This window comes from Octodon degus, unplaced genomic scaffold (genome assembly GCF_000260255.1).
Source record: "Octodon degus isolate 3935 unplaced genomic scaffold, OctDeg1.0 scaffold00006, whole genome shotgun sequence".
Lineage (NCBI taxonomy): Eukaryota > Metazoa > Chordata > Mammalia > Rodentia > Octodontidae > Octodon > Octodon degus.
In genome coordinates this window covers 16,779,828-16,804,230 of record NW_004524582.1, presented here as the reverse complement: position 1 = coordinate 16,804,230, position 24,403 = coordinate 16,779,828, and the positions used below count along the sequence as shown (strand labels likewise).

Genomic DNA, 24,403 nt, shown 5'->3' with positions numbered 1-24,403 from the left:
CAAGAAAACAGAAATTATCCCATGCACATTATCTGACCACAGTGCAATGAAACTGGAAATAAATGACAAAAGAAACCAGAAAAAAACCCTAAATACATGGAAATTAAATGACACCCTACTCAGTAACCAATGGGTCACAGATGAAATTAAACAAGAAATTGAACAATATCTACAATTCAATGCCAGCAAGCACTTATTCTACTGAGCTCTTTCCCTGGCCCTCAATTCTCTTTTCAATGAACTACACATCCTCTAAGTCTTCAGTCCTAACGATGTACATGAAATAGGGCCTGGGCTGCGTGGGAGGGAGTCTACCATCTACACCTCCATCCTCCAGGTCCAGCAGAGAGTGTTCTGACCAGCTGAAGAAGCCAGTGATATAAAACATGAATGAGCTAGAAAAGCCTGGGATCAGCCGCATGCTTCTATTCTGTTTTCAATCAATGTAACCTGTATAATAAATCAGCAGCACTTATCAATAATAATACAGTATATTCAGTAATATGCTTCCCTTACATTAGGGGGGGCTAACGTGAGGTTTTATGCAGATTTCTAGGAAAAAAAAAAACAAGCAAGCCTTATTAGCACTCACTTCACTGCCCAGATTCCAGGGTGACTTGGTTCTGCTGCTGACAAGCAGCTAATTGCTCAGCTGTGTGTGGTGCTTCAAAACAGGTTTGATTGACCATTAGCTCCATGAAAAACATCACTGTCCACCCTCATTCCACCTGTTACCACTGGGGACAACACTTGGGGACCTCCAGGTCTAAAATAATGACAGACCACAGCTGTAAGAATAACCCACAAAGCGCCTAATGATATCCTTTCCTGGAATGTGCTTATTGCAAACGATGTTCTGTTATTCATTTTTTTTTTTCACAAAGAGGTCTGTATCAGGCCACATTTATAGTAACATCTAACTTGGATTTCAGCTGCAGAAATTATGCCGTTTTTTGGTGTGTTAGGCGTGAAATTGCTGCTTGGATTATTTCTTGTTCTTCCTGTCTCTAGACGTCTCAACAAATATAGTTTATATTGTCTTCATTGGGTAAAAAAAGGGTATAATGATACGGAAAGCTAAACAGTCTAAGGCAGCAGATGACTGCTTGAAGATGGAGTCACATAGCCAAGAGCTATGCTAAGAGAAACTAAAAAAAAAATTAAAATGTAAGAGAGTCATTATCTCATTTACGCAAGGCCTGTCCAAAAAGAAGCTGAATCAATACCTGACTTCAATGAACTGAAAGAGCAGTTTGATGCTAAATAGTGTCAATTGTTTGGCCTATTTCATGGTAAATATATTTTCCTTTCTCAATGTTGAGAAATCTGTAATTCCTATTTTGCAGATTACGCATTTATCTTCTTAAATTTTCTTTAGAAAAATTTGCAGATCAATAGGCAATGTAGTTAAAACAAAACTAGAAATTAGGTTGTATATGGGCCTACCTATAATTTAGTTTGAAAATTAAACAGAAAAATAGTTCTTGCACATTTCCTTACTGATTTATTTAAATGTTAAAAAATAGCTCTTTGCTATGAAGGGTGTGACAGGAATACTTCAGCAATGTTTCTGTAAACAATTCTTTTTACTATCCAAGATCTTCGAACATTTGGAAAGGGGATACTAAAGACATCAACTAGTTTGTAGTCGAAATATCTACTCAAGTCAAATGGTTCTTGGCCACTGCTCAGTGGTCTCAGGGTCTTTTCCCTAATCTGTAGATTCTATGGCTTCTGTTTCTACTCATAAGCACAGGGCACAACAGCAAGGAGCGCGCAGTAAGGAGGCAGAAAGAGAGCCGGGACTTGGTGCTGTTACTTGCAGCTGGCGATTTAGGATCAGTCTACTGACTGGGCTCCAAGCTGTTCCCTGTTCCACAACATGAAAATAACATCCCGTGGCTGAAGTAGCCCACTGTACACACAAGCATTTTTTGACACAGTAAGTGCACACTACAGGTGCAACTTTATTAGCTTATTAATGATACACTTCGTTTGGCGGCATGGTACTTTTTTCCCCCTCAACGATATTTTAGTTATTATTATCAAAATCTTTAGCATGATATTTGCACCCTGACAATTTTCCAGCCTTGTCTTTCCACTCTTGAAGGTATTTTTAAATTAGTTTTAGAGAGACTTGAAGGTTTTTATATAATTTATTAACTCTAATATGTTTCTGTCCATTTCGCTAAAATGATCATTGATGGTGTGTAAATTATTCCTTTGTACAAATTATTTAAATAATGCATGGATCAGATTGGTTCAAATATTATCTCTTTTATTTTGTATTTTTTAAATGTATTTAGTACAGGGTCTACAGGGTCTCACTACACAGATTGGACTCTTAATGATCCTCCTGTTTTCAGCCTCCCAAGTGCTGGGATTACAGGCATAAGTTACCATGCCCAGTCTCAATCACCAACTCAGTGTGCTCTGACACGGCAGGCTGGGGGTCAGACCCGGGCCCCTGCACCTGCCTAAGCAGGTACTTTATTAACTCTTTCTTATAAGTACTTTTCTTTTATTCCACACACTTAACTAAGGCTTCTGTGCTTAAAAATGATGCCTCAAAATATTTCTTTGAGCTTTGTGGACAGATGCTAAGCTCATTTCTATTTCAACAATTCCATCATTATATATTTTACTTATATAGCATTTGAGAAAAAGGGGTATTGTGTCTCTACTCTTTGTACTATTATATTCCACATTTGTGTGAACAAGGTAGGCCACAGGGTATGCCTAACCTGGGTGTGTGGTGTAGTAGGGACAGTCTGGTTCATGAACTCAGGTCGTGAGCTCTAGGGTGACTTGGCAGAAGCTTGTGAAGACTCCAGAGTCTACACTGCATAGTAAGTTCCTCTGAAAGATTGGAACAGAACCAGAACCAAAAGTAGAAGAAAAGTCAGACGAAAGCTTCCCAAAGTCTTGATTTAGTCATAAAGGCTCTCCACAAAAACCTCAGGGCTTTACTCAGAGTTAGTTTTGGAGGGAGCTGTCCAGGGTTCCACAAACATATGTATTCAAGCAACAAGTATCTATGGAGAACCAACCATGTACAAGGAAAAGTGCTGGATAATAAGTGTATGTGGGGAAACTAGAGAACCTTGCTCTCATTTTTCTCAGACAAAATCATAAAACAATAAACATACTAATCAATGATGATAGACGATGAAACAAATGCTAGAAAAACAACACACAGATTATAACACGGGTTTGACCCACATGATCAGAGATAATATTTAAGATGGCATTGGGAGCGGGAGATGGAGCCATCATACCAAACAGCATGCGAAGTGTGTCCCAGGAAATGACACGTAAAGAGGCCCTAGGACTCAAGAGATGCAGGGGTCCCTCACTACACATTGCTGTTTTTTTTAAAAATAATTTGGAAGAAGTAAAATATAGGGAAGAATATTGCTAAGAGTGCACAGAAAATAGGAGGAATGGCAGGTCAGCGTGGAGCTGCTGTGAATGTCACCCAGAGTGGGGTGACACCCTCGCCCCCTCTCTACCTCAGCTAGAGCCCTTCCTCCAGACTCCCAAGGTCAGGCGAAATTCGCTAACTCTCTGGGAAGAACTTGTGATTAAGAAATAGCAAGGAACAAAGCGTGGCTGCAGCTCAGAAAGCGGGGCTGCTGGCCACAAGCACAGGAGTCATGCAGTAAGCGCTGTGCTTCCAGGCCTTGCTTACCTGTCAGGAGTGCCCACAGCCTCCCGGACTCTCTTCTCTCACAAAGCCTGCATGCTGATGGTTTTATTCAGTTGTGTGAGCTGCCCTTGATTTTTTTCAGGAACTTTTGTTTTTTTCTCCTGTCAGTGAGGCCAATTTCCTGTGGCTTACCATCCAGGAGTTTTAGCCAGCACTGTCACTTCTCTGTTTATCTGCTCAGCAGCATTCAATTTTCACTTTTTGGAGCACTATTCCATTTAGGTTCACGAGATACCACATTTTTTTTTTGTTTGGGTTTCTTCCATTTTTCTGGTTGATTCTTTGAGTCCTGAGTTGATTCCTTCTCCTTTCCCAATCCACTAAACAAACAATTCTACACATCCAGAGAACAAATATTCTTTTTGGGCATTTTCTGTGGTACCGCAGAGGCAGAATACTGTTGGTCAGATATCAGACTTACCTTTCCTTCGCTGTGACCAGGGGAGGATATGTAAAAATTTGCACCTCTTTTTCCTTTATTAACAAAATCTCTTACATAGGGATGCTAAGAGAATAAAGAGAATTATATGTAAAGTGCTTAAGACAGTGGTGTTCATTTAAATGTGTGCTAATGTTACTTTCTATTGTTCATAACATTTATTTATTTATTTATCTCTTTGGTGCAGGTTCTTACTATGCAGCTCAGATTCACAGTGCTCCACCTGTCTCAGCCTCCCCAGCTCTGGGATTATAGGCATGCACCACTATACCCAGTTTCTGTGGCCAGCTCATTGTGGGGGCAGCATAACACGTGGTACCAGGGATCAAATCCAGGTCCTTGTGCTTGCCTGGTAGGTGCTTAGGCCACTGAGCTATCTCCCGGGCCCCCATATCCATCTATTCTATCCATCATCTATCTATCTTCTATCATCCATAATCTATCTATCTATCTATCTATCTATCTATCTATCTATCTATCATCTACCTATCTATCTCTATGTATTTATCATCTATCTATGAGTGAGATTTACTTTAGGGAATTGGCTCATATGATTGTGGGGACCAGCAAGATCAAATCCTGTAGGATAGGCAGGCAACTGGAAACTCAGTCATGATTTTTGTTTTACAATATAGAGGAGAACTTCTTCAGAAAATCTGGGTTTTTTGTGTTTTCTTTTTTCTCTAAAAGCCTTTGACTGATTCAGTCCCACTCATATTATTAAGTATCATAATGCACTTTACTTAAAGTCAAATAACTACAGATATTAATCACGTCTAAAAAATACCTTCCTAGCAACATCTTGCCTAATATTTGAATCAAAATGGGAACAAAAGCTAACCCATGCTAATCTATAAAAATTGTCATTACACATTTTCTAGTTCTCCTATGATCACTAAGCTTGCCTTCTGGAATTCTGTTCTTTTTCTTCACTGGATGTGTCACAATTTGTTCTATCTCTTGTTTGGCTTTGAATACTTCACTTTCCCCGTGGAACTAAAGTATCTATGTATTGGGGTCAATTCTCATTTTTAAATTATCCAATACTATCAGAACGCTTGGTATATATTAAGTCTTCCTTAAACAATTGCTACCTAATCAATGTTTCTTTTTAAAGGTTTATTTATTTATGTATTTGGTACAGAGTCTCACTACATAGCTCAGACTCCTAGTCTTGTCTCAGCCTCCCCAGTGCTGGGATTACAAGCTTGTGTCACCATGGCGGTCTTGGTTGCCAGCATGGCATGGGGACCTGCATGGCATGCTCTAGGGGTTTCAAACCCTGTTCCTTGTGCTTGCCAGGCAGGCAGGTAGACTGCTGAGCTATCTCCCTTGCTCCCCTACTCAATGTTTTTATATGATTTAACAACAAAGGCAAGATTGAGATGATAAATTTTGATTCAATCTTCTAAAATGTTCTGAAACTTGGAATATGATAATAAGTACAATCATTAAAATGTGCCTAAGAAAGTAGTTGACTGATTTTTTTCTCATTTTCTTTTGACACATTCTTTTCCATTGTATTTTCTTTAAATTAACTCAATCAATACAGATTTAACAGGACTTAATAGTCTAATACAATCAACTCAAACACAGCATTGAAAAGACTTCCAAAGTTCTGGCAACTTATTTTAAAGAAGACTTGAATGCCTGCCAGTATCAGGGAATAATTGCCAGTTAGACTTAAATTAATGAACACATTTAAGTAGGGATTGTAAGAAATGGAATATGATCTGGCTTTTTGGAGCAGGTTCCCTGCCAGCTACTTGCAGTGATGAATGGTACCCCAGATTTGTTTTTAGCTTTAACCACAACATATCCAAAGTTGCACAGCAGGTGTATTTATTGCTTTCTCAGCGATCCATTTTTGTGAACCAATTAGTTCTTCCAAAGGGAATGTGGAGCAGAAAAACTGTTAAAGTTGATCCACACATCAGTCTCGTGACCACCCTGTGCTTGGGGTCTGGGTGCTGAAGACTGGGCTCTGTGTGCAACAAATCGTATTAGCAAGCTGCTCCGGTAGAGTCACTTTTGAACTTGCTACGTATTTCATTCCATGATGGTTCAGTGCAAGAGAAGAAGGAAACCTCAAGCATTCATAAAACAGAGACATTATTTTTTTTTTTAAGGCTGATCCTTCAAGTGATCATCTGTTAAAACACACACACACACACACACACACACACACACACACGTCTGAGTTTGCAGTATCAGCTAACACATTTCTCTCAGACTTAAGAAAACAAAATTGCCTTAAGAGAATTAGCTGAGTCTTAGAAAGTATTTAGAAATGTGAACCAGAAATAAGCTCCATAGAGGGAGGTTTCATTAACTTTAGTAGAGCGCAAGTCATCCTCCTCATGGGCTCTTCTCTCTCATACACATATGCAGCTGTTCAGGTCACACTCTATTTCCCAGTGGGTCTTAGAACTAGCGCCTGGCAACTGCACTCGAACACTGGTGTGTGGAGAAATTATCTCTAAATTAAGATAAATGACTTGTTGTTGCTCTGCGACTCTTTCCCCTTTGCCCAGGCCTTGAGCACAATGGAGAGCAGCTGACATGACCCAGACAGGAGCTATGGAAAGCCAGGAGGACAAAGTGTTGGAGAGAAACTGTGTCCTCAGCTAAGCCATGATGACGAGTGACACTGTCTCGTCTAGCCAGACCAAAGTGGCCAACGTGGGAGAAGACTAAACAGCGCTATTACAGGACTGCTGTGGATGGATGAGCAGTAAATAGCTCGAGTCTTATGGAATACTCTAGTCAGTGAAATTTGGCTTAACATACAGAGTATTTTTCCAAAACTTCTTTTAAAAAATTACCTACAGGTTGAGTTCAATCCCCAGTTCCACCAAAAAAATAATAAATGAATAAAAAATAAATAAAAAGTTACCTACAGGAAAGTAGATCTTTTTGTGAAGGGAAGCAAGCAACTGAAGTGCAGGGAGGAGGAAGGCAAGGGAATATGATGTACTTTAAGATGCATCATTGTACGTGCGCCGAATAACCATAAAAACGTAATCACTGTCTGTTGCAAACGTGAACTAAAGCACTACTACGAATAATAATGATAATGAAAATTGGCAAAGAGGGATGGGGAGGTAAATAAGAATAAAGATACGTGAAGTGCACTGCCTGCTCCGAAAGAGGAATATAAACATTGTGTACAGCAAACACAGTCATTAAAAAAATACAATTTCAGACATTTCCAAATAAATTAAAATAGTAAAGAACTCAAATAATTAAAGAACTAAATAAAAATACATTCTAGGAGACAGGGAGGTCTTTTGTGAGTGGGAAGAAGACCAGTAGACAAGGCGAGTGGGGAGGCCGAAAAGGGACGTGGATAACAAAAGCACCGAAATGAGCTATGTGCGTGGACCGACCTCCATGGGGAATGCAGGCATTATGGGCCACGAACATGCTAATACAAATTTTAAAAATAAAATGAAGTTAAAAAATGAAATATATCTACATCTATGTATTTTCATTGGAGCTTGAAAGGGTTACACGTTTTCTTATTTCTTATTGTTAAATCATCTCACTGAAGGAATAATTTTGAGAAAAATGATGTTATCATCTGCAGGAATTGAAGAGATCATGAAACATGTCCATATTTTTCATAGGGAAAATCTTAATGGGGCTGAGAATTAATCTGTGTTTTATAATATTTTGAAGGGGAGGGCTGTTATATAAAATATGAATCAAAAGTTGAGAGAGAGGTAAAAAAAAACCTTAAAGGTAGAATTTCTAGACATTAACACAATTCAGAAGAGAAAGGGTAAGGGTAGAATTAATGATGATGATAATAAAAATAATAATAGCTACCTTTTGATTATTACATAGGTGATGTGCTCCATGCTTTACATTTGTTATCTTTGCAAACATTGTGTGAGATGCTTTTCCTTCAGCTTTGCAGTGGAGAAAAACAAAACCCAGAGAGTTGCTACACCTTTCCCAAGGATATCCACAGAAATCTAATTGCATTTAAAATTTATTCCATGATATGTATAGTCTTTTTTTCAGAAGAGTGGACCTAACAGGTCTAACACTGCAGTCTTGGAACCTCTTACAGATTTATCCTTGGCTAGTGTTTGAGAGCTTGGATTTTGAGAGGGTTTCTACATTTTTTTGAAGAGAATGGCTCACTCTGTGAGGTGAACTTTGCAAGCAGGACAGCTCATGCTGAATGTCTCCTTTGAATCCCAGGGGCTGGAACTGGGGTCCCACCCAGGCACCGGATGTTTAATGAGATTCCTTGCTAGACAGAATTTCACCAGTGTTGTCACAGTGACTCGCAACTAGGGAATTAAGCATCTTTCTTATGACTTCACTAAGCAAAGACTAGAAGAAGCATGCATCAGGCTTTCTCCAAATATTGTTCGATGGGCCTTTTCCCTTTGCAAGCTTGCTTTGCACCTTTTTGTTGAAACTAATCATGACCATTAGTAACACTGTGTTTGCTGCATAACTCCTGCTAGAAAATCACCAAACCTGGGATCATTCATCAGGTCATCAAATCATAGGAACCGCTGACATTTCTTCCCCATGTTATTTTTTCCTTTGCAGGTAAAAGAATTTTATTTTCTTCCCGAGTACACAGGAAGGCTATGTTGCTCATAGTTCTTTAAAGTAAGGTGGCCCATAGGTCCGACTACTGATAATGAGTGCATTGTGGGCAGAAGAGTTTTCTAGCCCCTACCCCGGGGTGCAATTGGATGCCCCACAGTGCTCCTTATTGTGTCTTCTCACAACTGGGGACCAAGGGAGGATGCTGGAGTTGAAACAAGGAATGAAATGAATTCCCTAAAGGGAAAGACTATCCTCCATAAACTGGCTGAAAAGAGCCCTTTCCACTATGCTCTTGAAGCAAGCTCTCAGAGAGGCAGATATGAGATGAAATAGAAACAAAGCTTTGTAGTCACCAGTCACTAGCAGAGCCACAGCAGTGAGCAGTGTGCACTGTAAGACATCAGGGGATTGACAAGGGCCACAGCTCCATTCTCTTCCTTGCAATCTTTGAGACACGTTGCAAACATAAAAAAGATTTCTGAAGCTATAAACATCTCATCACCCATTGAAAGAAAAAAATTGATAAGCAATACAGTGCACAGGCAACCTAACACAAGAAAACACTCACAGTCTTGCAATGGAATCACAAGAAGGTCTTTGTTAAGATTGGAGTATTAAAGAAGTTTTTCTGACTTATAATGGGCTTAGGTCCTCAAAAACCATTATAACTTGGAAATGAATCTAATATACCTAACCTTCTAAACATCATAATGTAGCCATGCAATGTAACGCAAACTGCAGATGGTTTTCTCTCATGATTCTGGGGCTGATGTTACTACCAGCTGTCATTAGCCCATGGAAAGGTCAAAAGGGAAATCTCAAAATATGGTTTCTACTGTGTATTCTTTTCACACCATCATGGAGTCATGTAATTAAGCCAAATAATCGGAAGTGGAGGACCCTCTGTACCTGATTACATCACTAAAAATTGCTAAGCCATGGCATCCAGTTCTTTTACCAAAGGAACCATGATATTTTACTTCTGCTAGCTGGAGATTATTCAAGCAGAAATTAAAAATTTTAAGTCTTCAATCAACACGTTTTCTTTATCTTTAAAATAGTTTTTAAGGAGAATAAAAATAGTAAGAAAATAAACATTAGAAATGATATAGAATTTCTCTAAGCAAAATGATAGGAATTGAACAATGGTTGCTATATTGCATATTATGGTCTTTAAATTGGTTGTTCACATTATCAGATATAAGCATGAAAAACTGGTCAAAATTATAAAAGCTTGAAAAGGAGAAAGAGAAAAAAACTAAAACATTAACACTCCTTTTAATAGACCAGCAGAAATCAGCAGTAGAGTTATATAAGCTATCCTATGTATATAGATATGTATTTCTGTTTCTCTTCATTTTTTCTCTCTTTTATCCTTTCCCTGTTCTTCCTTTGCTTTAACAGCTTCTTTCCCTTTCACTTTATTTATTGTACCTTTCAGATTTTATTTCCTCTTTTAAGGTCTTATACTAGGGAGACAATACCACATTTACACACACAGGTATGATTTATTTCACTTCTGAGTATGGTCTCTAGTTGCATCCATTTACCTATAAAAGCCTTGAATTTATCTTTTTTACAGTTTAGCAATACTCCATTGTATGAAAAACATATCTTTTCCATCTATCCCTCAGTTGATGGGGATTTGGGTTGTAGTTTTTCATTTTCAGTTTTACTAGGCCGATGCAGGAGAGACTAAAAAATGGAAGGTAAGTGAATACAATAATTTCATATGAGTTGACCCCCATCTGCTTGTTTGAGGTCATTCATTCATTCCCAAAGATTTATGAATACTTGTTGTATACAAGTTACAATCTAGGGGCTGGGGAGATAGCAGATATATAGCTCAGTAGAATAAGCGCTTGCCTGGCAAACGCAGGGTCCTGAGTTCAATCCCCAGTACAGAAAAAAGAAAATAAATAAAAAGATATAATCTAAAGGGCTCAGGATATTACAGAAAAGAAGTTGCAGTCCTGCCCTCAGGGGACTACATAGGAAAGGAAATGAGTAAAAAGGAAACCCAAAATAAATACCATGATGAGGTGTACACAGGATTCTCCAAACTCAGTGTACACAATGTTGAAGGAAGTTGCACCATGTGTAAGTCTTTCTATCCAGATCTTATGAAATAAATTTCAACTCTGAATTTCACTCACTTGCATTTAGAAATCTAAAAATGTCCATTCATTTTGACATGGAACCTCCCCCACATTCTCTAGACTATGATTTCTCCTCTGTGCTATGAAGCCATAGATTTCCTTGACACATCCTTCCTACCATGATGTGTTTTGCACGAAGGGTGTAAAGCAAAAACATCACCCAACCATGGAATGGATCCTCCAACACTATGAGCCAAAATAGACTTTTCTTCAGCAAGTTGATTCTCTCAGCTATTTTATTACAGAACCTAAAAATGCTGGCTCATGCAGCCGGCTGCATTATCAGCCTGGTTGATAATGGCTCAGAAGGACAAAAGAGAGAAATAGAAGACCAGAGTCTGGCGGTGCGGGTGAGAGATGGCAGCAGCATGTGGGATGAGCTGGTGGAGAGGGAATGGAAAAGCACAGGTGAGAAAGGGACAGAAAGACTTAGGAATTGGCTGGGCTTAGCTTACTAGCAGAATGAGATGCCGAGTGAGGAGTCCAGGAGGACAGCTAGGTTTTTAGGTACAAGCCTAAGAGAAGTGGCATCTGCCATGAGAAGTCAGGGCGAGGAGGAAAATGAGGCGCTGGACATGCTACACATGTGCTTCATGCTTAACAAGAGTAAAAGCTACCTTAAAAGTTAGATATTGTGCCATAGGACCTGGTCCTCTCATTTGAAAGCCAGGCACTCTGCAACATAAGGGACCAGGCACTAGGAAGGACACGTGCAGAAAATCAAGGTGACTCAGCTTGGTACGTCATCTTTAGGAAGCTCTCAGTTTAAGCAGAAGTAAAAGTCTCGGTTCATTCTTTCTTTCCATATGTTTTTTAGAGAAAGACAGTGGGCAGGAGGCTGTGAGAAAGCGAGGTACAGAGGGTGGAAGTGGTGTGGAGATGGGCAGCCGCTGCCCTGTAAAGGGAAGTCTCTGTATGGAAGGACAGAGGAGCAGAAGGACAACACAGCAGCACAGTCTTCTCCACAAAGACTTCCCAGTGAACAGGAGAAGGCTGAGTGGTTGGGGGTCAGCCCTGGGACATCTGCCGGGTCACACTCAGCTCCACTGAGGTGGGGGCTTGGGATGTTTCAAAATCAAATGAAATGTTCATGACTAATTGTTAATAGATGATTCAGAAGAACTAATTTTCATAGTACATGTGTTATCAACAGAGTTATGTGAAAAGAATCCCTAGACACACACACACACACACACACACACACACACACACACACACGTATACATGAAAAAATATCTGGTCTGAGGACATAGCTTCACAGTAGAGTACTTGCCTTGCATGTATGAAGGTACCATCCCCAGTACCATGTACTAAACAAAATGAATAACAAGAAGTAAACAACAACAATAAAAAAGAACAGCTGAGAAAAGGGAAGAACGAACAATGGTTACCCGTAACAATGTGGGATGCGGTGATCATTGTAGGTAAGAAACTCATATGTTTCTGTTTATATCCTTCTGCATAATTTCAGATATTTAGCAGGGCATATTTTCAGTTTAAAATAAAAGATAAACAGGCGAAAAACCTCTAAATGCAATAAAATATTACCTATCAACAATCGATGCTCAAGGTAATAGACTTTGAGACAACATCATGGAATCCTTACTGTGAATTTGACTTTTGTGTATAGTAGCATGACATAGCAGAACAGAAGAGTTCTGTCTATTGACATGACTCTAAGCCCAAAATATTTCACAGGCCTCTTCTCATCTACACTGGTGCAGTGTAGTTCACACCTTCAAAGGAAATTTTGATGTCCAGAGAAGGTAAGTCACTCATCCAAGGTAGGAGGTGGTAACTAAACCCTTTGAAAGGAGCGTTATAAGGTCTTTAAGCAGGGGGGTGGGGGCGCTGGGCTAGTCCTTGGAAGTCAAAGGATAGCCATGAAAACTGCTCAGACCTATCGACTCCCTCTCAGACACCTGTTCATCTTGAAAGTTTTACAGAAAATTCTGTTGAGGTCTAGAAAATGCTATTTCATCTCTCTGCTTATAACTTGCAACTCAAGTTCATGATTAATGCTTTACAGAGAGAATTTCAAGAACTGAACAAAACCAATTATTACCTAGCCTCTTTTGTGATTGGAAGGAAAGATCTTCATCCCTAATGTGCTGACAGGCAGACAGTGGCTGCCAGGGGTGAAACGACTTCCTGAAGTTCACACAATCAGCCCATGAAAGAATATCTCAAGAATAACCCAGAAGTGTCATGACAAAAGAGCAATCGACTGATACAATTAGCAGCATCTACCTCTATCCTAACCACTAGATCCCACTCTGTCATGGGTATGCTAAACTTCCCCTCTCTGCCTCTCCACAATAAGTGAGGAAGTGATTTTTATGCAAATGTACTTTGTCACAAATTCAGATTCCTGAAAATTCATCCTCAGTTCTCTTCATTTGTTTTAAAGGCCTGAGTGTAGAAGTTCTCAAATGCTTTGAGTAAAAAGGTGAAAAAGGCTCAGCAAAGCAATTTATCTCTTGAAGAAATGGGCCAGCCAAATAGCTCAATGGATTAAAGCTGTCTGCTAAGGCAAACACAGGGGCTGGGAGTTCAATCCCTAGGCCTGCCATGTATTTGAGAGGCTGTAAACAGGAGAATCACTATGTGTCTGACCTACACAGGGAGACCCTGTACACACTGGGGTGGGCAGTGATGCACTGGAGATGTGGGCCCAGACCAGATCCTGCTTTGCACCCCCAGGGTTGCTTTTTCCTCAAAATCCTGCTGGATGACACTCTGTGGAGACCTCAGGGCCTCACGCCTCTTCAACGTCTTTAACCTGTGTGCTGAGATGTGAGGGTTAGGCGGGGAAGTCACACCCATGATTATGCCATATTTTGTAGGATTGCTCCTCCACAGAGCAGAGACTGTCCCATACTGCCTCTGAAGAAGTAAGTTGTCACCTCACAAGCAAACTCATAAAAGGACTACCTGGCATGGGACCACACGGAGCTGCCAAGAGCTGAGTGGCTCAGGCAATCACCAGTAGGAGAAAATGTAAACCACGAGGGACTGACTTATGCCATCAACCATGTGAGATTCGAATAGCATCTAGAATCCAGAAAGAAATGTAGACTACCCAGCACCTTGATGGCGGCCTTGCAAAACTCTTGTCTGAGAACCTAGAAAGTCACTCCTGGATGCCTGAGTCTCAAATTAAGATTAAAAAAATGTATTTTTTTAAATGTATTTTTAAAGCCACTAAATGTGTTGTAATATTTTAATACATCAACAAAACTCTAATAGAAACCACATACATTTTTAGATAAGAAGGATTTGAACATTTTTCAGTTCAAAGAATATTAAGAACTATTAAAGTAGTTCTTTAAAGATAAATTTGAATCCTATGGAAACTTAGACCTATTATAATTCAAAGCAAGGAAAGACTTGGAGAAGATGAAATCAGATACCTAAGGCAGAGAGGTCCAACTACTTGAAAATCTCTCTCTCCCTATTTTTTTGAAAATGGAAAGAACAGTCTTGGGCTGGACACTATGAATTACTGAAAAGAAATGCCCAAAACACATCATCATAATAAAGCTTAATGTACCAGAAAACCATTCATAACCACCTAAAATTGAAAAACACCTGATTTTTAAAAAAGCAGCAAACAAGTTTATAAATCATATATTTACAAGATATAATGATATGTAATATATTACATGCAAGATATATTATACACAATACTTGAATAATCTTCTAATTTCTGTGTTTCTCAAATGTCACTCTTTTTACTATCTGCCATGATATGAACTAAAAATTTAGTTGAGAAATTAGAAGACGATTCCTAAGTCATACAGACTAAACTGAATCAAAGTCTTTGTAGCTAAGAATGTTTAATTCTCTGCACTTGGTCACATAGTACACACACACACACACACACCAAGGACCTCATCAGATTTCAACAACATAGCCAGTCTTGTCCCGTTACTGGTCTTTGACATCTTAGAGATCTTCACAATTAGGTCAAGTTTTTGTGTGATTAAAACCTTATAGATTCTTACATTTGTCCTGTTGGTTCTCAGTCTTGGCTGAACACCATAATTGCCCCCAAAGCTTTCTAAATCCTGCTGCTCAAGCTTTCTCCCAGGGCAACTACATCAGAATCACCAAGCATGGTACCCAACTACTGGTAATTTTTAAAGCTCCCCAGATGATTGCAACATGCCTCTAAGTCTGAGCCTGCTGATCTGTAGACAATACTCGGTATCTTTCCGCATTCTCTCTAGCATATAATTACACAGTGCAATGCCCCAGACACTGCCTGAGAGCTATGCACACCAACCGTGACTGCTCCACTTCGATGGAACACACAACCGAGGCTGTGTCTGGGGCTAAACCGAACAGTAACTCCTTCAGCTTGGTCCTCATGTTTTTTTTCTTTAAAAAGTAATGTAGTGAGCACTGCTCTAACATACAGAGGCAGAGGCAGCCAGGGTCCTGAGTCAGAAGGAATTGCCTAATGAATGAAGATATAGACATATGAGTGAGTGACAGCAGAGCTGGGGACAGCTGCACCGCACCTGTATTCTCCTGCACCAGCGGCATCATATCATCCAGAAGCATGCAAGAAATGCCAGCTGTGTGGCCCATTCCACAGCTGCTGGGGTCAGTCCTTCAGGCAGTGCTGTGTTCTGAAGAGTGTCAAGGGTGACGACCTGGCACTGCGTTCTCCATAACCCTCAGCTGCCCACCTTGGAGTTTCAGCTCAGCATGCAGCAAACAATTAAAAATATGTGCGTTTCAGTGAGTAAGTCAGGAGAGAGGGGGAGAAAGCTGCACTGCCTTTCTTTCCTCCATTCTTCATGCATATTATCAATCTGCATTGAAAATGAGAGGGAACACAATTGGAGCTACACTTGGGAAAACATGGGAGTCTCTGGAAAGGTGGCCTTGCAGGGCCGTCTGGCAAACTGAGTCACTTTCTAAGGAGTGTGATTGTTTCCAGAGGCTGAAGAATAGTTTATCCCCTTAATCAAAATATGTGGAGTTTTAAAAGATTTCATTTAAATGAGTATGCAACTGCTCCCAGGGGAATGAGTTTGTGATCACCAGGCCTTTGTGGTGACTGGTGTTCAGGATGCTAAGGGCAGGAGGCTCGCTTTCTCTGACTGAAATGGGGTCTGATCACTGCCATTTCTCAAAGCGTGAATGGGGCTGCTCTGCTTTGGTGTCACTCTTGTTTTGCTTTAGGGCACCTTTGTCAGAGTAGTTATTTGTCTTCAGTAACATAAACATTCAAAGGTCACTCTTGTTTGGTTTACCAGAAATATGGATTAATGCTTTATGAACAAACTGCAAATGCTTTGTCTTCAAACAGTCTACCAGATGTTTTTTCGCACATTGAGTTCTTCTGAAAATTTATCTCACAGAGATGAGTAAGGAGGGACAAAGCAAAGCAAGAGAGAACAGTTTAGAAAGAGGAAGGTGGGGGAGGATTGGGAGAAAAGAGACAAGGATTGCATGAGGGAAAGGGGAGTAAAGGACAGTGAAGAAGTAGAGATGGGTCAGAGGCACTGGAAAAGGGGAAGGAAAAGGGGAAAGCCAGGAAAAGAAGGGAAGTGGAGAAAAAAGGATTGAACAGGTAGGGAAAGAAAATACTAATAGAAAGCAATGCATGCCAACTCTGGAGCCAGGTCATTTGCTGTGAAGTGCCACTCATGCGGGACGTGCTGCAGAGCTGGGCTCCCAAGGTTAATGATGGCGGTAATCATGATTCCAATTTACAGCAAAGGGGATGAAAGGCAGCCGGGCCTCAGACGAGAGTCCCTACAGCGATGGCCGTGGGACAATAATGCAGCAGCAGTCGAGGAACACAGGGAGGCTGGGAGCTTGCATTTACTAACTATTCCACCACCATTCTGTGTCCTTTGTATGATTCAGTGTTAAAAAGAAACAGTTTGCTTTTGACAAGTTCTCTGAATTATAGCAAGGACATTTAGCTGTTTCTAAATGTTTGAAGTGAAGCCTTTACAGTTTTATCTTGTGACTAGTTTGCCTTAGTAGTGACTTGGGGTGAGGTTCGGTCATTTTTACCTCCTCTCCCCCATCGTTACCCTTCTGGGTTTTCCTATAGCTGTGGTCCATGTACCTGCTTTGCTCTGAGGATGTAAAGTAACTGCAGGATAAGCATAACTAGTTATTCTTAGACATCAACTCTGTTTTCTTTTTTCAATGTTAATTTATATGCATCTGTTTAGGAGACTACATATCAAGAGTTTCTCTGAGTCAGAGTCCTGTGGATGTGCCCAGTGCCCTTCCCATCCAGCCTAGGCTCCTCTCCAAAGGAAGAGGAAGAAATCCACTTCGACCAATGAAGGAGAACAATGAGGAAACCAGGATAAGGAGAGGGCTGGGGAGGGAAATGGGACAGAGTCAGACCCCATAAAGTCAGAGAGATAGTACAAGGTTATGTGCAGTATGCATGATGAAACCCTATAAACTAATCTGAAAAGTCAACTAGATTTATGAAAATAGGTAAAGTATTATTGTTGGCATCAAAGAAGCAGAGTTTCTTTCTGAGACAGACTGAGCTACAAACAGGAAGCAGCTGAGGTGGTCAGAGAGGGAGAAATATTTGACAGAATATGCTTCTTTTTTAAAAAATTAGTTTTAAAGAATACAAATTAGTGATAGAAGAAAAAAACAGCACTAGAAATGATATAAGATTTCACTAAACAAAGAAAAGTAATAGGAATTCAACAATGGTTGGTGTGTTACATAATGCTATCTTCAAATTAGTTGTTCAGATTACTAGATATAACATACAAGATTCATTTAAAGAGAAAAGAACAAAGGAGTTGTTAGAAATTCAAAAGAAAAAAAAGAAAATCAGAGTAAAAAGGAAAAAATTAAGCTTTAACTACTTTCAAAAAACCAGCAGAAATCAACAATACAGTGCATCTACAGGGCACGGAACTGGGGCTCTCTGGGATTGGGTCTGGAAAAGGAACAAATCGATTTAGTTTGGGTGTTCAGGGAAACACACACACACACACACTCACACATACACACACACGCCATTTGATATACAAACACTTGATAATGTTAAAGATGAATCATCTTCAAATAGATTAATGACAGCATATTTTTGCTCCTTATCCAAACTATAAGCTTTTATAATAGGGTGCATTTTTTTTCTGGATTTTGATAATCTGTTCCATCAAACTTTAACACAGAGCATATACCATGTATTCAGAAAAAGGCTGCACATGACAGATTACTGGGAGTCTGTCCAGGTCGCTCCCCCCACCTCTGCTAAGCACGGGCTTCATTGTGAAGATGAGCTGCTCAGGATGGAGAGTAAGTGTACATCTAGACCATGGAAAGCCCGACTCAGTGACTTGAGCTTTACTCAAGAGAGATTCTTTGCAGAAAATAAAGCTTAGAGTCATTTTGCTACAGCACCACACTGAATCTGATTGACAGGACACAATCTATAAGTGAAACATGAGATTATAGCTAAGAAATGAAGCAATAACTGGCATGATACTGTCAAACTAAAGGAGAACAAACTAACATATTTTAGTTAACTACCAGATAATTAAATTGAGTGAACCTTTAATGAGTACCCATCCTTGTTTCATGGCCAACTATGGTGTACTAGGCCAGTGCTGGTGTACCACAGGGACAAAGTCCAAATAGATATCGGCTGGATTCAAACCTAGGGTGCCTCAGTAAGAAATGCCCATTAGTTAGGGATCTCAAAGCAGGTTCTATGCCCTGTGTCTCTCTCACTTCCCTGTGCTCTTCTAAGAATGTATGAAGATAGAGTCAAAAAGTTCTTACATTCTTAAATCCTCTGTAGAGAATCTGAAGCTCTTTCTTTGTAAATTTGCTCTGGGCCTCCAGCAGCTCGAGGGCCTCAGGCCGGTGTCTGACGGTGGCCATCTCCAGCTCATCTTCCACGCTGTCTGTGGAGCAAAGTAGAAAGAATCTTAGAACCTGCTGCTGCTCCCCTAGGCTTACATGAGCGCCACGCAAACAGTTAGAAATATCGGCTAGCTGTCTGTGTTTTGTTCCCAGAGGAAGGATCCTCACACTGTCAACAATGGCCTTTACATTTCTCAGACCTAATAGTATGAGGTACTTCGAAATAATTTGTTTCTGCACATATTGTTCTTTAAGTTGGACATCCAAACTCGAGCATTTGAATGATATGGCTTAGTTGCAGAAGTAACAAAAATCACCAAGAATTCAACCTGAAATTTTTGTTTATGTACAAAGCAGTAGTTACAATGTGGAATGGTTGTGTAATAACACGGAGCATTAGTTCCATAGCGAACTTGCTAAAGCCCTCCTCAATTAACACTGAAATAAGGTATTTCACCAGGAACTACATGTGAAGAGTTCAGAAGAGGTGTTGACCAGGGTAGCAGCCCGCAGCTCCTGGTGTCACTGCTCTATGCAAAGTAACTCCTACGCACCCAGAGGGTTAGAGTCTTGGGAATCTTTGAGTTAGCTCTCTTTTATAGCCAAGAGAGTCTGCTGTTAGAGACAGGCTCTAATATATTTTACTTTGCTTTGTAAGTTTCATTGAAACTGTTATTTCTCAGAGATGCTGTAGGCAAAAAAGAATTTTGTGCCTGTATGTTTGGGAAATGCTGTACACTTTAATAAAATTTTGGTTAAAAAGAATTAGAATTTATAGATTTTGAGAAGACCTGTAACAAAGAATCAATCCTTTTTAATTCTGCTTAATACAATGGATCCTAAATATACTTCTTCATATACATATTTCTGTCCAGAAGCAATATCTGGTGATATCTGCACATTTGCCATAGGACCTTGTGAATGCAAATTTGGAGGTTCTGTCAATACATTACAATCCAGGTGCTCATTCGTGAAAGAATAGCACCATCCAGTCCATGTTCTCTGCAGTGAGATGAGATGGAGCCTTACACGACAACTCTGTTGTAATCTAGTCCATTCTTCACCGGAGGAACTCAACAGGTAAAACAAAGTCCTAGGTGAAGGACGCTCCTGTGGAGCTATGGATTTCCTACATCTACATCCATTCCTTTGGCTACAGATTCCAGACTGAGAGGGAGGCTAAGGAGAACAGTCCCTTCTCAGCTCCCCTAACCCCAAGATCATGAGTACCGTTAATCTCTTGTCTCATGGACCAATTAGCAATGTGGCCATTTTCCCAAAGCTGCATCCTTTTGATACTACCCCACTACCTCCTCCTAGAATTTGCTGCTGTCTGTTGCTTTGCCTCACAGAGGACCTTGAGGCTAGAACTTGCACTTAGTGGGAAGTGATCTGAGGAGTCATGATTTACCATGGTAAGTCCCAATCACTACTCTCAAATAGTTTACAAAAGACTAATAGCAATGATAAAACAAGTATTTGGAAGGGTAGTGTTTCTCCAAATGAGTAACAAGAGATAGCAAACATTAATTTTGAATTTTTTGTATTATAACTATTTATTTGGAAATAGTGACATGGAAAAACCTTTATAATAGTGTTGAATAAACAAGAAGAAATGAAAATAACAAGGAAAGATAGGAAAGAAGGCTTGGAATAAAGTCTGAGCCTTTGAAGGTAAAGCTAATGAGAAAGTAAGAAAGTAACCACCTGAGTACTAACAGGAGCTAAGAATAGCTTAGAAGAGGCATCTATGAACTAGCACTTTGACCTCAGCCTAGTCTTTATAGAGAAAAATCAAGCAAACTATACTCAAAGAGGGCTATTGCAACTTTCTCTTTCATTCATCTGAATGAATGGATTGATTTTACTCAGTCGATCCTGGGATAGGATGAGGGAAAATGTCACTCCCTAGGATTGCTGTTGATCTACAAGTTTGAACCATTTAGTATCACGATATTTGCCAACACAGAAGTGAACACCATGCAACAGATCTAACATGCGTAGAAAATAGCTAATAGAAAGTTTCTACTTTCTTGAAAAAGTCTTTAACAGTGAATTTTATTTATTTATTTATTTATTTATTTATTTATTTATTTATTGCAGAACCGAGGATTGAACTCAGGCCCTTGTGCTTGCCAGGCAAGCACTTATTCTACTGAGCCATCTCCCCGGCCCCTTGAAAAAGTCTTATGTAAACTTATTTTGAATCACTTATAGCTCATTTTCTTCAACCAAAAGTGTTTCTTTTTTCTTTTCTACTATAAAATATGTATAGATCATTTATGATCCAATTAAATTATCAGTGTTCCTCTCTGGGGTCCCCCTGCAAGGAGAACTGGTGATGACCCACAAGGTTCCTGCAGGCCCTTCTGAGGAGCCTGTCTCTATGACCTGTTAATGTTTGTCTTTGCCACTGTGAGACCTCCAAAGATGTGCCCAAACTCTTCACAGGTGTGTGCACCAACTAGACCTGAAGTGCCTGATATCCCGGAAGCATTCGTGGCTTAATAAACGCATGATACCGATCCTCAAATTTTCATTCTTCTGGAGCTCCTCAAACACAAATTTTTCTTTGCAGAAATATTTTCAAACTAAGTTTTGTGGGATGCTGTTGGGCTTTAAGCATCTTTTTTTATTTTAGAATTACCACATTCTCTATTCATCGTTGTGAGAAACACAGCCTCGGCAAAAGTAAAGCAGTTTTCGACGGATTTTATGAGCAGTCTTTCAATCACAACATGACCTTGTCCAGACCTCACGACCCTTCAACTGGCAAGAAACACAGCAGCGTATTAACCTCTTGGCCTTCATAGCATGTGGCACATCTGAGCCATGCCACTTTCTGTACAGAGTTTCTCCTCCAGCTGTCTCTGACTTGCAGATACTAGGCCGGAAACAACAGGCCTTCCAGACTGAAGGGCCAGTATAATTGAATTAAGTGTGTGTGACAGGACGATCATTGCATGCAATATCCAAAAGGCTCCACGGTTGAGGCGTCTGCCTGTGGGCTTTCTTGTTTCCTGGCTGACTGGTACTTTACTTCTTAATGACTTTTACCTGCCAAAGGGCTGTCTCTATTTCTAGGAGGCTGACAAGCTTTAACAACATACCTGGAATTATAAGCAATCACCAGCTAGGATAAGTTTAAACAGCAGAACCCCTGAACCCAATCGAGTCTGAGTACTGGAGGGGAGCTTGGTGTGGTACCCGTGTGACTTGGTACAGGACTGTGGACTCTGACAGTATGCATTCTGGGGGATTTTAACGTGGTGCCAAGTATTTATTGGACTCTTCCTGTTATAAACCTTATTGGCCTAATCCTAACCTTCACAATAACCCTCCCAATAATTCTGATCTTTATAATAACCCTCACAAAGCACAACTATGAATTTTTTACTTGTGTAGTGACTAAGTATCATAGAAGTAAGAAAATTCAGAGCCAAATGGAACATAGAAAAAAGTACAGGGACACAACTTACACTCAGGCTTTGATGTCACATCTTATGTTCTTTCCATGTTGCCACAAAACTAATACAGGTAGGAAGAAGGACAATTTCCTTCCTTCCCTTGACTGTCACAATTTTTGGAAAGACTGAGACTATCGGCTATCGATGGGGTCCATTTAGGTTGCTTCCAAGATTTGGCTGTCATAAATTGTACTGCTATAAACATAGGTACACATATATCACCATGCTATGATGTTTTCAGTTCTTTTGGGAAAATTCCCAGTAGGGGGATAGCTGGACTGAATGGGATTTCCAGTCCTAGTTTTTTTAAGGAGTCTCCACATGATTTGCATAATGGTATGTTTGTTTAAAAAAATGGTAATAAAAGAAAACAAGAGACAAATAAAAAAGTCATAGTACTCTCCTGCTACAATGTTGTGTATGGTTAGAGTTCTAAATTTCTGTATGAAAAGGTGTAATTGTTTATTTTTATTATATTATTTATTTTTTCACATTCTATAGGGATTTAAATTTTAAAATATCCATGGTTGCTGGGAAATAGCAGTTCCGTGTTATGTCTAAAGCATTTGATATTCAGAGAGATGTTAAGCTCAAATGCCTATGTTATAGGGTAATAATAACATTAAGCTTCTTTCTGGAGGGATAACAACTGAAGTTTTCAGGCCAAAGAATTTAGAGAAAAAGAAAGGCTACAATATTTTGACTCTAGCCTTTCAAGGTCAGTGAGGACTCAGGACATAAGAGAACCTGTACTGTAACATCCTGTAACTCAGTAGTGTCTCAAATTTTCTGCTCAAGGAGATTATGGGGACACAGAGGAAAGTGATCAACAATGCATAGTGTGCCTAAGGAGAGTCATCTAGAGAGAAAACATTCTCTCAGACTTTCACAGAGAGCAAATTGGTCAAGCAATGGCTGTGACTCATCCAGATGGCTGATGATGAGGTCCATTTCCTGCCTCTTACTCTCCCTTTAAATAAGTTCACTCTGACTTCTGGTCTTGTTATGGGTTGAACCAGATCCCTTGAAATTCACCTGTTGAAGAGCTGACTACCTACCATGATGGAGTTTGTCCCCTAGGGGTCATGAGTTGGAAGCTTGGTTCTTTGGGACACAGTGGGAGGTCACTTCTGGGTCACCACATTGTTTCTTCTTGTCTGCTTCCCTCCATGGTGCTACCTACCCTGACAGGAGACAGCCAGGGAGACCCTTGCACCGAATGATTGCATTTGAGGGCAGGGCGTTTAGGGAAGTAAGAATCAATAAAGTCTTGGGCAAGGCTATTATTCTTACAGGCCTGGTATTCTTGAAAACAGAAGAGAGCTCTGGAATATGGGTTTGCAAAAGAAAAGCCAGGTGAAGCCATGGCAGCAGGACAGTGCTTTGTTGAGACCTCGGCCATGGCTTCCTAGTCTTTAGAACTGTGAGAAATAAATTTCTGCTATTTAACCCACTTAGTGATGTATTTCTTGTGGCAATATACCAAATTAATTCACCCACCAACATTCAAATGACACATAAAGGTAATAAAAGCACATCTTGACACACATAGTTTGTCTATAATGTGCTGGATAATTGTCCAATGAATCATTGAATTTTCATGGTACTCATCAAGAGAGAGATTATCACCCTTACTTTTTAGATGAGAAAATTCATCTTAAGTTTAAATTACTTGGTTTAACCCAAGTATCCTGAAGTCTTGTTAGTAGTGAAACTAACAGTTGTCTTTAGAATGCTAACATTCAGGTTTCTAAGCACTATGATGAGTCTGTTAACAAAATCCACCACCTGGGCTGGCGAGAAAGCTCAGCGGTCTAGAGCACCTGCTTAGGCAATCTTAGGCAAGCACATAGGGATGCAGTTTAATCCCCAGCACCACATATCATGCCAGCCCCATGCCTAGGGTGGGCTGAGCTGGAAAAAAAAATCCACCAACATTTAGAGAAACTTCTGTAAACCTGTCAGAATATTATCTCCTATTAATTCTAACAAAAATGCTGTAAGTACCTACTTCTGCTCTCTTATTTATTTATAAGCTAAGACTAAATAGTTCAATCAATGTCACATGATCGGAGGTTTGATCCCTGGCCTTTTGATATCAATGATCCTGAGATTAGTCACCATGCTATTTTAAGATAGCAATGGGTCTCTTGCTTAATTGGGTCAAATCCAAAGGGAT

At 39.9% G+C, this 24,403-nt stretch overlaps 1 protein-coding gene across 6 annotated transcripts in view; it reads right to left on the bottom strand.

The window, feature by feature from the left end:
• Window positions 1-24,403, bottom strand: part of Kcnip4 (potassium voltage-gated channel interacting protein 4) — a 1,227,189-nt gene that overhangs the window by 91,771 nt on the left and 1,111,015 nt on the right. For 5 of the 6 annotated variants that reach the window (XM_004624536.2, XM_004624540.1, XM_004624539.3 and 2 more), the window contains one exon: window positions 18,674-18,798. In XM_004624536.2, the coding sequence (XP_004624593.1) occupies window positions 18,674-18,798 (125 nt within the window). Of the gene's footprint in view, window positions 1-18,673; window positions 18,799-22,356; window positions 22,367-24,403 lie in introns of those variants that run through there. The other variant, XM_004624541.1, reaches the window with a different exon arrangement.